At 39.5% G+C, this 15,067-nt stretch overlaps 1 protein-coding gene across 2 annotated transcripts in view; it reads left to right on the top strand.

The window, feature by feature from the left end:
• Positions 1-15,067, top strand: part of gfra1a (gdnf family receptor alpha 1a) — a 108,653-nt gene that overhangs the window by 69,940 nt on the left and 23,646 nt on the right. For both annotated transcript variants that reach the window (XM_036575124.1, XM_036575123.1), the window contains 2 exons: positions 9,691-10,042; positions 13,742-13,851. In XM_036575124.1, coding sequence (XP_036431017.1) covers positions 9,691-10,042; positions 13,742-13,851 — 462 coding nt within the window. The remainder of the gene's footprint in view (positions 1-9,690; positions 10,043-13,741; positions 13,852-15,067) is intronic.

Below are 15,067 nucleotides of genomic sequence, written 5' to 3'. Positions count from 1 at the left end.
TCATTGAATTTTCATTGCTTTTTACAAATTTCTGTTTCACTTTTTAAAGAAGACAAAGCCATTTCTTTTTAGTTAAGGTTAAAGTTAGAGTTAGGTTTAAGATTAGGCTTAGAAAATTCTTATTATGTAGTTAATTACATGACCCCACTGCTATTGTGTAAAAGCAAAGACCTCTGTGTGTATGTATGTGTGTGAGTGAGAGAGAGAGAGAGTGAATGTAGGGTATGACATTGTATCCTCTGTAGATTTGGCTCAGCTCCTCAGTCAGTATGGGCTCGACACCGGTGAGAGACAGAGCCATCTGCGCGCATAACACACAGACACATAGACACAGTGAAGACACGAGCCCACTCCAGACACAGGAGAGGTGGCTGTGCGCTTTCTCTCCTCTCCTGTCTCTCTTAGAGAGAGACAGCTGGGGATGCATTGTGAATGGAAGACACACTGCATAAGAACGCACTCTGATCATATCATACCGCCACGCTGGATGGCCTCAGCATAGGTAAAGGTAGCATGTCAGTAGATGTGTAGGTGTTGGCACAGAGGAAAGAGTTGCTTTGGCAGGACTGTAAGTGTTTGTTTTCTGCATTGGCGTCAGTGAGTGGATGGTGGGACGGCTGTAGTGCTGTTTGTTGTGGAGTAGATTGCAATGAGTCACCAGTTGATAGATGTGTGTCAGTGCCATCTTCTGACACACACTTCGGAGGCTGTGCAGCAGGGTTGTAGCACTGGGGCGATAAGCAAATTTGAAAAATTGAAAGAAAGTCTTTTTTTTTACGACGTGTATATATATACACACACACTGTAAAAAACTGTAGTGTTTTAATTTACCAGGCTGCCTTAAAATTTTGAGTTTTCTGAAAATCAATTAGTTGGTTAGCACAACTTAAGACAAACCAGTGTTGGGGTTGTTATTAAAAAAAGTAATATATTACACATTACTTGTTGATTTTAAAACAAATACTGCATTAATTATTTACTGCCTGTGGAAAGTAATTTGTTACACTATTCGTTACATTGCTTTGGCGTTTCTCCACAACATCGCCCGAGATGCATCGCTCCTGTAATTGCCAGTTAACAACAGCCCATAACATTAAACAATATTAACATTACATATGTCACGAAGCTGAATTCAGCTTCTTATTCGCCAGCTTCTTGTTTGAATTTTCCTATTCCACCTTATATCGTGCAACAGTTCCATTCTGCCACCGGAGGCATTATAATAATACCTGCTGCACCATTTAAGGTTGAACAGAAAAATCTGAACAAGAAGCTGGCAAATAAGAAGCTGACTTCAGCCTCAGCACACATCCCTATCCTAATAAGCAGGATGTAGACAAGTTCTTTCTTTTGTGCTTTTTGGGTAAAGTAAACAAAGCCAACAGCAAAGTTGGTGGAAACCAGCCCAAAGAGCGCCTCACAGAAAAATAAGCCAGTTAATATCTGCTTTTATTACCTGTTAAAAAAACAAGCTTTGACTGCTTGTTTGGGGTCAGCATACACTCAGCTTCAGCATCACTCTGGCTTGGGGGTCTTTCTCTACCATCTTTGCGTAAGCATGTTGCCTTTGCAGGTGCTTGAAGAGATTTGTGTTCACAGTAGTGGATAGTAGTTTCTGGACTGGGTCAGTTTGTACTTGACTGTCACATTCTTGTCCTTTCATGCAAGAAATTGTGTAGTAATGTGCATCTCTCCACCCCTTAAAAGTTGTAGACCGCTTTGCCATTTTTATCCTATCTCCTGCGACTCTAGCCACATAATGAGAGGTTAATTGATTTTTACTGGATTTAGGAACAGTAACGTGTTACATTCCTGTTTTTCAGTAATGACTTTTGTATCTATAATGCATTACAAATGTATGTGTAATGCCTTATTTAATATATATATAATGCCTTACAATGCCAGGCATAATTGTGCAATTGATCCTAAGTGGTTATAAATGCATGCATATAATGCTGTAAAGCAAGCATATATAACTTCATAAATTCAGGTTTGTAACATTTGCTCAGGCCTGCAGTCAGCCTGACTTGTCACATAATCACCATTCTGTATTTGACATACCAAAAATACACTGAACTAAAAGTTGTTTCATAACATGCTATGTCACATTTACACCATTTATATAAACACGTATTTTATATTGCATAATGAAACCTGACTTCATGATGTCATATGCTCTTTCTTTAGAAACTGCTATGTATGTAATTATAACTACTTAAGAGCAATTACACAGGCTTATGCCAGGCATTATAAGGTGCTACATATGCTATATAGAGCATTATATATGAACACATTTATGTTGCATTGTTAATACAGGATTCATAGGAATTGTCACAGAACTAAACCTATTGGAGTATAAAATGAAAATCTGTAAAATGATTACAAAATTATATCTGCCTCTATTATCGGTTATCAGAACCGATTAGCCCCCTAAAAATTATATCAGTATTGGCCACAGAATGTTCTTATCAGTCGGGCCCCAGTGACCAGCAGTGACTGGTCAGATCAGATTCACCAAGGTTTGCTGGTAATGCTCGAGGGTCTCTGTTTCTTTCTTCACCCGCTCCATCTGCCCTAGTGTCTGGACAGTAGCACGCACACACACGCTCCCACAGATGGAGATTGGAGGCATGGGGGAAAAGAAAAGGCCTGTTTGAAAGTGGCTGGGCAGATGCCATTGTATGTGTGTGTGTCTGTGTGTGTTGAGTTACTCTCCAGACAGTAAGCAGATGGACTGGTGTGGTGTGCTCTTACAGCAGTCTATTAAAGTTCAAAAGGTTACAGTGCTTCACACTCTGATTGAGATCTGCTCTTGGCTAAGAAGGCAGTTTATAAATGTGTGTGTAATGACAGTTACGAGTAAAGTGTGTTAATGAACCTCTGTAAGCATCCCGAATGGTAATTACTCAAAAGATGGAGATCTCCTGTGCCTGCTTTTGTTTGGCATTTACCTCCCAAGAGAATTAAGAAGTTTTTGTCATAAATGTTTATACACCATAAGCATACATACTGCTGATGCACCCAATATAATATATGATTTACAATGCACGGACCTGTATATAGTTCCATCCTTCATTTCTTTATTCTTACAACTTAAATATTCACTTCATAGTAGCTACAGAATATGTTTAATAACTGAATAATAAGGCTGCAGTTTATGGGGTTAACTCTTATCAGTATGTTTCATGGGGCAGCTGAATACTTTTCAGTCATCCTGCTGCCAAAAAACAGTCCAGTTGTGGACTGGACAGTTTTTTGGCATCACCACATGTTTTTGAACTGCTGCTTATGCAACATCATTGGACTCAACACGCTTAGAGGAGAACACTAACTGCCAATTGTCAGCTAACAGACGTCCACACTGGCTTGCATTGCATTGGATGGGGGACGTGGGAGGATCATCCTGGTGACCCAAGTGAAGCAAGGCTAGTAATCCTGTCTTGGACTCCCAGCCATGGATGGTTGTGGAATCACAGGGGATTAAACTCACAGTCTCCAGGGGCACTAAATTAACTAAACAAAAATTAAGCATTATTGTGCACTTTCCAAGTATTTTGACTTGCTCACCATACCAAGTTTATTACAAAATTTGTTTCTTTCAAGAACAGTGGTTATAAATTGAGATTATTGTTAACACTACACTGGCTCAAAAGTCTCCATATTGACACATTGTGCTTTGGCCCCGACGATTGCCGCTTGCATCTGTGTTACTGTAATGTAATTAGTCAACAGACCCTTAGCAGCTCAACGGTTATGACGGCTTATAGATATGAATGTGTTTTATTAAAACTGCCATTAATTTCAGATGAATCCTAGGTTGCACATAACTGTCTTGGTTGCAAACAATAATCATTTATACATATTAACCATGCAAAACGGTTCAAACCCATTACTGTAGTTAGACAGAATGTTAATTTGGAAGCTTACTTCCAAATCAGTTTGCTGTAGCATCTGACAAAAAAACAGGTTAATGGAAACCTGCTCCAAATCTTTGGGAAGGCATTACAGATCTATCTTTATCTTAGTTCTGATAAAAGGCTCCTAGAAATAAATTGGCTGTATAATGACTATGAAACGCTTTGCTGGCAGCAGACCCCCCCTCCCCATCCCAATCCCCCATATACACACACGATTAAAAACTCTCAATTCTCATGGAATGCATGTTCACTGAACAATAGAAAGTTTTCATGTATAATAAACAAATACACTATTGACTATTTGGACAATGCAATGATAAAGGACAGTTTTTAAAAAGGACAAACAATAAAATGGACTGAATCAAACAATAACAAACCACACATAGCCTTTTAAAGATTCCAAAATACTTTACTGAGAAATGATTACCTAGGAAGCAACAAAATGAGTGTGTTCATCAGTGTGTACATGATTTTAACTTGACTAATCAAGTTTCATCAATTAATGACAGTCCTAATGTAAATGAACGTCTAACATAGTAGTGTCTGCAGTGACCAAATCATTCAGTTTAGCATGCTAGGACTGAACAAGCTGCTTTAGTGTCTTAGTGCAAATAATAAACCTGAGATTAATGGAAACCTTAAGAGCCCTCTCAGGCATACACATTATGTGGTGACTGAAGATCTATGGATTACAATCACACAACAAGCCAGAGGGCTGCTGCATTTATTTGTGACACAGTCTCTGGCAAGACTTTGCCACTTTAACAAGACATTCAGTCGAAAGGACATTAAAGAGTTGTTAATGACCTCGACTGATTTTATGGCTTCTTTTGGGGTTTTTTTCTATCCCCTTTCAACTTTTTTTCTCTTAAGACAGAAACTGTAGCACAGAGTCAGTGATAAAGGATGGGGCCAGTCATTACAGAGGAAGTGAGAAGGGCACAGCAGAGGCTAGCCTGCTCTTAGACACTTCTGTAGATCCATCTTCAATCACCCTAACACTGAGCTTAGAGAACCCACATCCTGCAAGTGTTCTGAGCTCTGGCTAGAACCCAAGACAAAAAAACCTTGTAGAGCTAAATGACTCCAGCTATGAAGCTGTGGCCATTGTTATGAGTTTAGAGAAGTCAATACTGGCACCATTTAAGGCTCAGGTAGATGAGGAGCTCGAAATAATGCAGTTTGTATAGAGGAGTGGATGCACTCCTAACAATCCTGCACAACTTGGAGATTTCGATTCTTTTAAACACATCAAAAACAAGAGTTTCCCAATGATTTTCTCTGTCAAGCAGCAAAAGTTGAAGACTCCTACAAATGAATAGCTAGAATGATTTCAGACATCGAGGAACCAGACCAGACAGTGAGCGCACAGCATCTCCAGAAGAAGCTCTGAGAGTGAATGTAATTAAAGGGTGATTGTCTCCTTTCTTTAGAAATGATTCACACTGTGTGGGCAACGGTGTAGGGAGTTTCATTCAGTCTTTTAGGCACAATTGAAGCTTGTTAAAGACAATCTCTGTTTTGTTTGAAGCTTGACATATTAACCCCTTAAATGGCCATGGACTCAAAGTTTTATTACACACTTCTATAACCTAAGAATAGCCTCGCCAATTTGCACTGAAGTTCCTGTATTTACTCAGTAGTAAGGCTTGGTATGTAATAACCCTGGGATTTTAGGGGTTAACATACAGTGCTGTCCACAGATGTTGCCTCCTCTGGTAAACATGAGCAAAACAGCCTGTAAAAAAACATTTTTTTTTGCTTTTACTTTTGATCATTCAAAATATTAACACAAATCTAAGCTTGATTTAAAGAAAGGTTCAATTTTATTAATATTTTGAAGAAAAGATGAAAACGATAAGCAATAAATGCTTTTTACAGCCCGTTTTGCTCATGGTTACCAGGGGTGCCAATATTTGTGGAGGGCACTGTACATTTTACCTTGCAGCAGTTCAGTAAATAGACCTGGCATAGAGCTGCCATTTTTTTCACTTCAAACACATTGGTTAGGCTAACACAAGTGACCGCACTCAGTGATGTATTTAAGACTTCCAGAATTGTCAAATTAATTGGGTTGCAGTATTTCTTAGAAACATATTGCCTCCAATTATGGGACAACCTAAAAAGAGTAAAGCACTCCAGACCAGCTGAAGAGTTAGGCTCCATCTGAGCCACATTTCTGAAAAGATAAGTTTAGTGGGACTGGGAAGAGGCCTGTTGTTCGTCAGTCTTATTTCATATACTTTCTACATGTCTAAGCACATTTGTTGGAAGTAACCGTCTAAACAATTGTCTCTTTATCCCTTCTGTAAGCCTTCCTTTGTCCAAAGTTTCTTTACTTTTGTTCAGGCGGTATCTACGTCATGGCAAAGGTTTGGAACATTCAGTTGGAGAATTACTAAAGCATGCCTTGTGTATTACCACTGATACCATTCAAAGTACATCTGACACATTCTATTCAGTAAATGATGCAAATCAGAATGGTGAAAACTGCTTCAGGTCTCATAGTTTATATTCATGTCCTTTTAACATAAACCATGGAGAAAAATTTTAGACACAAGCAAATGAGAGAAACATTCACAGTTGCTTCCCTGTTGTTCCTAACGTGGCTTCGGTCATATTTCATCAGTGCTAAGATTGCTAGACACAATTCTACTGCCATCAGAAAAACTAACAACTGAATGTTTAGTTGGCTTATGGCTGTTTTTTTTGCTTTGTCAGGTGTGTGTTAACATGTTTTCATACGCTTTGTGTATGCTGATTTCACATTGTGCCTTGGCTCCTTCCTTTGAGGACTTGAGATGCAGTGATAAGATTCAAGGACAGAGGAGTCTCAAATGAGATGCCCTTCACTCAGTCTTTTCTCTTCTGTTACTGGGCAGAATAGATCTGATGGTATCACAGTTTAAACACCATCTAGTATCCATTTTGTTTGTTTTCTTCCATCTCCAGTAAAGTTACTTTTTTAGAGATGTGAGATTTTTTCCCAACGGTGGCGATATCCTTTATGGACTTTTCGCATGAGAATGCTGTATTGAAATTCAACCACATCAGTGATCTAATTAACACTCATGGTATTTTTGCAGTAGCACGCCAACAACTTTATTCATTCAATAAAAACTCAGGGAAGAGGTGGAGAAATTACATTACGTGCCATACTTCAAACACAGATGATGGAATGGTAGAATGCAAACGATTTGAAGGTCAGGGTTTGGTGGAGGTAGGACAGAGGAATCGAGGAGGCAACAATCATGATATGTGTCCACTTGAAACTTTCAGCAGATTTCTACTTTAATAAGTCTGGCTGCTACATAACATTTAGCCAATCAGGCAACAGCAGAATGGTCTTCATTGCACAGAGCAAACATAAAAGGTAGAGAGGGGCAAGAATAGCTCTTTTTCTTCTTTGAATCAATGACAGTTCAACATAATAATGAAAATATCTGGTTTTATAAATTTGAGATTTGGAATGTTTGACTGGATAAAGTTTACATGTCTATGAGAAGCTTGTATGTACTTTCTAAGGTAGCTGGCTTGCTACTTAGATTGAGTGAGCTGACGTTCTAGCTTGAGTGGACTACTGAAATGGACTTGCTTTCTGAAAATTATAAAAGCATAAAATGTCTGTTTTATGCTCATTGTAAGCTTCCGTGTAACATTAAAACAAATAAGAAACAGTAAAACAGCGTGTCAGATTGTTCACAGCCTCAGATACGGTTCCCTCATTTCCATACCAGAAATGACATAGGCATGCGCACCAGTGCTGAGCAGAGAGATCCGGCATTGGCAGAATGCGGTGAGAGAAGGCGCAAGTGGACGAGTACCGAGTTGCTTGCGGAAGCCTTCAGACCTAAAGCCTTTTCAGGTCTTGTGAACACTGTCCTGCCCTCACTTATTCTTTGTTGTTAAATATGGGAATGAAATCCTAAAGTCTGTCATCTATGATTGAGGATCCTCTTTTTTCCATTCCTTATTTGTCTTACTTGAAGTCCAAACAGTAGAGATTATACTTTTTTGACACGTTTATAAACCAGCACTTGGTCTCCCAATAAGTCACATGTATATGTGCAACAAGTTAATTTTAATGAATCTTATCATACAGTAAGCAGCGTAAGAAGTCAGGATTACTTCTTCTCATTCTTATCCAGGCCTTCTTTATTAGGGACCAAAAACTGCACTGGCTCCTGACCAGCACTAACCTTCATCATCTGCTTTCATGGAGAGGAAGGTGCAGTGAGGGCGCAGGGCATGCCAGATCCACTTAATCACACAGCTTTTAAGGACTGATCTAGAACAGGCTCTGTCAGCTATTAGGCCGGCCTGAAATGAGCAAACTGACAACAAGCGCATCTCCCATCACCTCCAGAGACACTGAGGAATGTGCACGCTCCATCAGCCAGCTCTTCTGGACTTTCCAGCCAAGACAAGTAGCTTATTGGCACAGAAGTGGCATTGAAAATACACACACATTCACTTACTCTTATACTCACACGCACTTATACTGTATGCACACACACACATAAACCCTCTCCTCTCGCACTCTCCAGCAAACCTGTTCTCTCTGCTTTTAATTGGCCCTCATTAAGGCCCAAACTGCTGCTGTTGCTCCATTTTTCTGAAAAGTCTCCAGAAATGGTAATTAATGGCAGGATCTGTAAGAAAGCCGGCAATTAGCGGGAGCTGACAGGCGAGAAGAGTGCAGTGCAGGCGGCTTTGATGACTCTGCTGTTCGGCCAAGCCGATTGTTTGTTTTAGACTGCAGGGTTCCAAAGGGATGGGCTCTATTTGATTTAATGCTACCAAAAAAATGCAGGTTTACACCACACAGCTTTCTCTACCCTGTATCGACAGGCATGTAGAAAAGATCATTAGTTGATATTGCTGTCAGGACTGCCAGTGTATTCAAATGAGAGATTCTGGACAGAGAAAAGCTTAGTGCCCTGGACAGTGTCAAGTACATCTTACTCTCTCTCTCAGTTTCAGGATTAATACTTTCTCTTAGTGACAACAAAGAAAAAGTGGAATTATTTAATTCATTTCTTCGTTCAGTTTTTCCATTTCTGTGTGTTAAGCAGCTTAACTCTCAAATTTTAACCCTGAAGTCATGCACAGAGCCTGACCGATATTACGATACTGATTTTAAGTAGCTGAATGTTAAAATTTAAGCATTGATTTACTGACTGTCAGTAGTCTATTGTGATTCAGACTTGTCGGATGAGATTACTAGCTTCTTGTAAGCATTAGTGTTTTTTGTTTTTTTGGGGTTTTTTTTTGGCTCGTATTTGTGGATTTTTTCAGGTACAGATAATCGGGAAAATTTTCTGAGATATCGATAAATTCATGCCAGTTAGCCGAGACATACTTGATGTCTGAAGTTCACTTCTTTAGTTTTGCACTGGAGCTAATGTAGCTGAAACATAATGGAAGTCTGTCAACCTAAAAGCTGGGTAAATTAGATTTTTTTACTGAAGCATTCCTTTAAGGTTCCCTAGATTCATTCATTCAAATCCAGCTGAAAAAGCACCAATATTTGTAAGAAGCTTGTTCAAAATGATAAAGAACAGGCAATCATACTTGACAATTCAGAGTTGGCAATTGACGGTTAAATTAGTAAACTGGGACAATTCAGTATTATTATCATTTTTTTTTGTGCAGAACAAGTTCTTTATTGAAGTTGAAGTTTTTTAATTACATATTGATCAGCCAATAATGTACATATGTCTTGCTTTCTGAAACACAGCGTAATCTCCTTCCTTCCTTTCTGTCTCTAAAGGGGAGCCAGCGCTGGCTAAGGAGAACAACTGCCTGAACGCGGCCAAAGCCTGCAACTTGAACGACACATGTAAGAAGTACCGCTCGGCCTACATCAGCCCATGCACCAGCAGGGTCTCCACAGCCGAGGTGTGCAACAAGCGCAAGTGCCACAAGGCCCTACGCCAGTTTTTTGACAAGGTACCGCCCAAGCACAGCTACGGCATGCTCTACTGCTCCTGCCCCGTGGGCGACACGTCGGCCTGTTCCGAGCGCCGCCGCCAGACCATCGTCCCGGCCTGCTCTTATGAGGACAAAGAGAAACCCAACTGCCTGGCACTGCAAGCCTCCTGCAAGAGCAACTACATTTGCAGGTGTCCAATCCCATTCTCTGCTTTTAACCGCACAACACTCTGACACAGTTACTGCACATAACAACCCTTTTTGCTTGTCAGCATTGCTTATTTAAGTAATCGTTCAGTAAAAAATCTTGTTTTACGCAACTGTAGTTGTGTAACTGTAGTTTATAATCCATCACTTAACACTGTACATAATGCTTGCCTCAAACCATGTAGAGTTGTTAAGTACTCTCAAATAGATTTCCCAACATGATGTCTGACAGTGTATGATACAGTTATCTATACAAATAGACAAAAGTATATAACATAGTTAAAGACATCTCAAAGCCTGATTTTTTTTTTCTTTACTTTTTTGAAGTGTTTAAAACCTGCATGATATTTATGAAACTCAAAATCAAATCAAATCACGTTTATTGTCACATCACATTTACATAGGTGGAAAGTGAGTGAAAATCTTAGGTGCATAGCCCCCCATGTAGAATTTAAATACAACTCCTGCACAAGCCCAAACACGCAGTTCACAGATGAGGAGAAAACTTTGGCAGGTTTTACAAAATCTCAAAGAACATAATATAAAGAGAAACGCAGACCCTCAGTTTAATACAGTACTATGCAAAAGTCTGTGACCACCATTCATCTATTCAACTTCCAGTCAAACAGCCATTAAGTGAAAGTCGTTCATTTTTCAGCACCGTGTGATTGTGCAGCTGAAAACATATTTAGGAAAGAATTATACAAGCCTAAACAACTAAATATAATATCATTTTTTTTAGTATTTACTGTCCATACTTTACCTTTATTACAGCTTCCATTCTTTTCAGGAGACCTGCTTTCAGTTCTTCAAAAGAAATCAGTCAATGCAGTCTATTTTTCCACACCTCCAAAGTTCAGTCTTAGAAGTTGGTTGCATTTTCTGCTTCTTATGACTCAGTGAATCCCAAACACTTTCAGTGATGTTGAGGTCTGGACTCTGAGGTGGTCAGTTCATTGTTCGGAGAACACCAGCAGTTTCTTTGATTTGCAGTTTTTCTTCTTTTTCGTCTATTTTCTTTTCTCAGTAAGAGCTTCTTGACAGCTACACCTCCTTTCAGACCCATAGCACTGAGTCGTCTTCACACAGTGGAAGGATGGATGTGGATTTTTTCAGATCTGAAGCAGTTTGATTTTCTCCTCTCTCAAAGATGAAAGCTTTAAGTACTGTTTATCTGAAGGGGACACTTTTGGTGATCTACCAGGTGTTGCATGGTTGTTAGAGTCTCATTTTCTCTGTTTCTTTTGATAATGTTATAAACTCCAGTTTTGAAAACTTTTTTTTTCACTTATTATCTTTTGACTTTCCACTACCTTATACAAGTGGATTATCTTATATCTTTTATATCCCTTTAGAAATATCTGCTGAAAAATGAATAGCTTAATGGAAATCTTTACTAAAAAAATTAAATAAATAAGTGCTTTCTCTGACTTTTGCACTTTTGTGAGAACTATACTTATCTCTCAAAACAATGTTACAGTTCTTCTATGCAGCTGGCAGTGAGAAGTTGTGAATCGCTGCTACACTTAAATTAGCCGCAAGTGGTAGTCCATGGCAGCATTGATATGAGTAGATATTAACACAACAAAACAGTGTAAAGTGGAGGCTTTAGAGGTGCTAACAAATATCTCACGCGAGGAGACGACACTTTTAAAATCAAAACACGCCACCTGTGATTACACAGCATCACCAGCAGGGACAGCCAGCGTTAATTCTGAGGCTGATGCCTTTCTGCTGGGAAATAAAGTGCATATTAGCGCAAAACGCCGAACATATACGGTTAGGACAATTACTGTGATTATCGAAGTCTAGCAATAAAGCAGCAGAGCCCAAATTTAGTTTGCTTGGTTTGGAGCCTGCCCCGAAGTGCTGTAAATGGCTTGTTAAGGATTCATTAGATATGGTTTGTGTAAGTGTTCTATGTATCATTGCTCTATCACAGCAGTGTGAAGTCTCCAGGCTGAGTGTGGGGGGGAGTTAATGACCCTGTTCAATCGGAGCATCTGCAACTGTTCCCACCGCTCAGCACTCTGCAAGCACACACACAAATAAATGGAGGACATTTGGTTTGCTGCCCCTTGGTACCTCCAATAGTTAACTTCTTCTCATTCTTTCTCTCTGGTGACTGTAGGGTTTTTGCAGAGTGAGTCTACAGGCAGATGAGTTTTGGAGGTTACTGTAGGCGGTAGAGGGTGGTATAGCACACTGGGGCTTCTCTGGGTTTGTGGAGATGGATTGACACCATCAGTCTCCCACTAGTCCCACACCATATGTCAGGAGCATCAGCACATCACATTAATTCAGCTTCTCCTCCTCTGTGCTTAGCACTGGAGTGCTGCTCTGATCCTTCAGAAAGTGGGAGTATGCATTTAGCAGTCTACACAGAGATTCTGCAGCTTGTGTGTAGAATACCTGCGCTAAAGAGAATTTATTCTTGGGCTGGGATGATTAGTCGATTAATAAAAAGTAGGGCTGTTAAATAAATAATTTAAAAAAAATAATAATGTGATTAATCATATTAGTTTGCATAGTTAATCACAATTAATCACATTTGTCTTATTTGCTCAAATTTGGCCCTTAAGAGAAATTTGGTTTCCATTTAAAAAGCAGTGTATTTTGTTATAGCTGTATGGACAAAATAAGCTTCAGCAGAATGTATTTAATACCTTCAGTAACTCAGAATGAACCTGAACAATAAAAAAATGTAAACGCAGGAAAAACAAGAAAATGGGCTGATTGTACTTTGCGCTTTTCATCACCGACATCCAGTGAGAGGGACAAGGGCTGCATGTTCCGACCCTTCCACAGTTCTAGCCCTCTCACTCTCATACAGCTACTGTTATGTCTTGTTTTGAGGGGAACTGGATTTTTTCCACTTTGCTGCTGCTTTTTTAGTACTTTATCCATAATTCTCCTGTGAACACTGTCTTCTTGTTACTGATACCGTGGTGTACAAACAATGCAATGTTTCATCCACGTCTCTTGATCTCCCTTTGTCTAGTCCATTAAATCTTAAATAGTACATATTGTTTTTTCAGGCAGCAAATATAAAAGAATTGCCTTAGCAATAAAAGAGTTAGCCTTAGCCTAGCATGGACACCAGAGTGATGTGGCCTGGCTGAGGAGCCACTTGACTGAGTCAGCGGCATCAGATGGCATTGCAGTCTCACCGCTGTAAGCCATGAACCAGCTGGCACTGATATCGTGAATGCAATATTTTCCCAGTTCCAGCAGTGTCTGATGGTTGGAAGCATGAGTACATGAGACGCACATATGAGACAAATGACACATGATAGACAAATGAGCTGAAATTGGCATTTTACTTTTTAATTTGCTAGAGTTACACTGACGTGTCTGTAGAGGTGGCGAAACGTAACTGCTGCTCCTTTTAGGGTGAACTGGAAAAATCAAACAAAGCCAACTTCAGATGTGACTCAACATTTAACTCTGTTCTTGCCAGAAAGCAATACTGACACAGGTCTATCTATATTTTGATCAGTTTTGTTTTTACTATGGTGCTCAATAAAATATTTCAGGTTTCCCCTGGTTGTTAAGTTTTTGTGCAGGTTTATTTAAGCATCTAAAAGGGTAATTTGACCAAGAGTGTTAAAACTCATCCTAAAGTTTTCAGTAATTACTAGATGGATAACGAAGTCTCATGTTTTTACGTGTCTGTGTTTCAGGTCTCGTCTGGCAGATTTCTTCGCTAACTGTCAGCCTGAGCCCCGCTCTCTGTCTGGCTGTCTAAAAGAGAACTACGCGGACTGCCTCTTGTCCTACTCTGGGCTCATTGGTAAGCATGCCATGTGTTCTGATTCTTAGCTAGGAATAATGAGTTACAAACTCAGTGGTGAGACTGAGTATACATCCAGTATTCAGCGAAGAATGTGAACATTCTGTACATATATATATATATATATATATATAGAGAGAGAGAGAGAGAGAGAGAGATACTCACGTTATTAGGTACACCTACCTTGTATCTAGAATTATTTTCAGCTCCAATTACCATATACATGCAATTTGTAGTTCTATAATTATAGACTGTAGTCCATCTGTTTCTTTGCGTAATTTGTTAACCGACCTTTTCCCCATTCATAAATGGTCAGGACCCCCACAGGACCACCACAGAGCAGGTATTTTTTGGGTGGTGGATCATGCTCAGCACTGCAGTGACACTGACGTGGTGGTGGTGTTAGTATGTGTTGTGCTGGTACGAGTTGATCAGACACAGCAGTGCTGCTGCAGTATTTCAACACTGTGTCCACTATCTGTCCACTCTATTAGACACACCTTGTTGGTCCACCTTGTAGATCTAAAAGTCAAAGTTTTCTTAGAAAGGCGGTAAAAAGAACATTAAGCTAATCAACTCTGCTTGTAACAAATGCATGAATGAGTCGTGCTCCATCGCTCATGGATAAAAAGGCACTTTAATTTTTCCATATTTCTCAAATAATAAAAAGCTCCTTTAGTGACTATGTTTACAAGCAGGAAAAAAGAATTCAAAAATGTTTTAAAAAGTTTGTTCTAACTGCTCGCTGAGAAATATGAAGCTTTTAGTTGACGTCACTGGTGTGACCTACTTTCTTCTTATGTAATCGTGAAAACATAGAATACAAATGGATTAAATTACATATTTTAGTGGATGTTCCATGACTGACCACATGTGGTTTGATGGTCTGTAGCAGCCATTTTGTAAAATGCATTTTTCCTTAAAAATGTCACCGATGTTACTGTCTGTGGTGTTACCTTTCACATGTGTAACACCAATGAGGATCGGTAACACCAGTGACACCTGGACAACCAATGACCCAGGAAAACACGGTAGCACACAGAAAGCTCCAATTCCACACACTGACCCATTTTACTATGACCAACATGGACATGCTCTCTCACCAGCTACTCTGAAGGCAGAATTTAATGAGGTAAAGGGGACAAAGTCTCAGAATGTATCACCAAAGATATATAAGTGCTAAATTGTAAGAGAGGCTGTCTACAGGCTGCACTGT

This window comes from Colossoma macropomum, unplaced genomic scaffold (genome assembly GCF_904425465.1).
Source record: "Colossoma macropomum unplaced genomic scaffold, Colossoma_macropomum, whole genome shotgun sequence".
In the NCBI taxonomy this organism is placed as follows: Eukaryota; Metazoa; Chordata; class Actinopteri; order Characiformes; family Serrasalmidae; genus Colossoma; species Colossoma macropomum.
The sequence above is the reverse complement of the archived record's forward strand: the minus strand, read 5'-3'. Positions and strand labels throughout refer to the sequence as shown.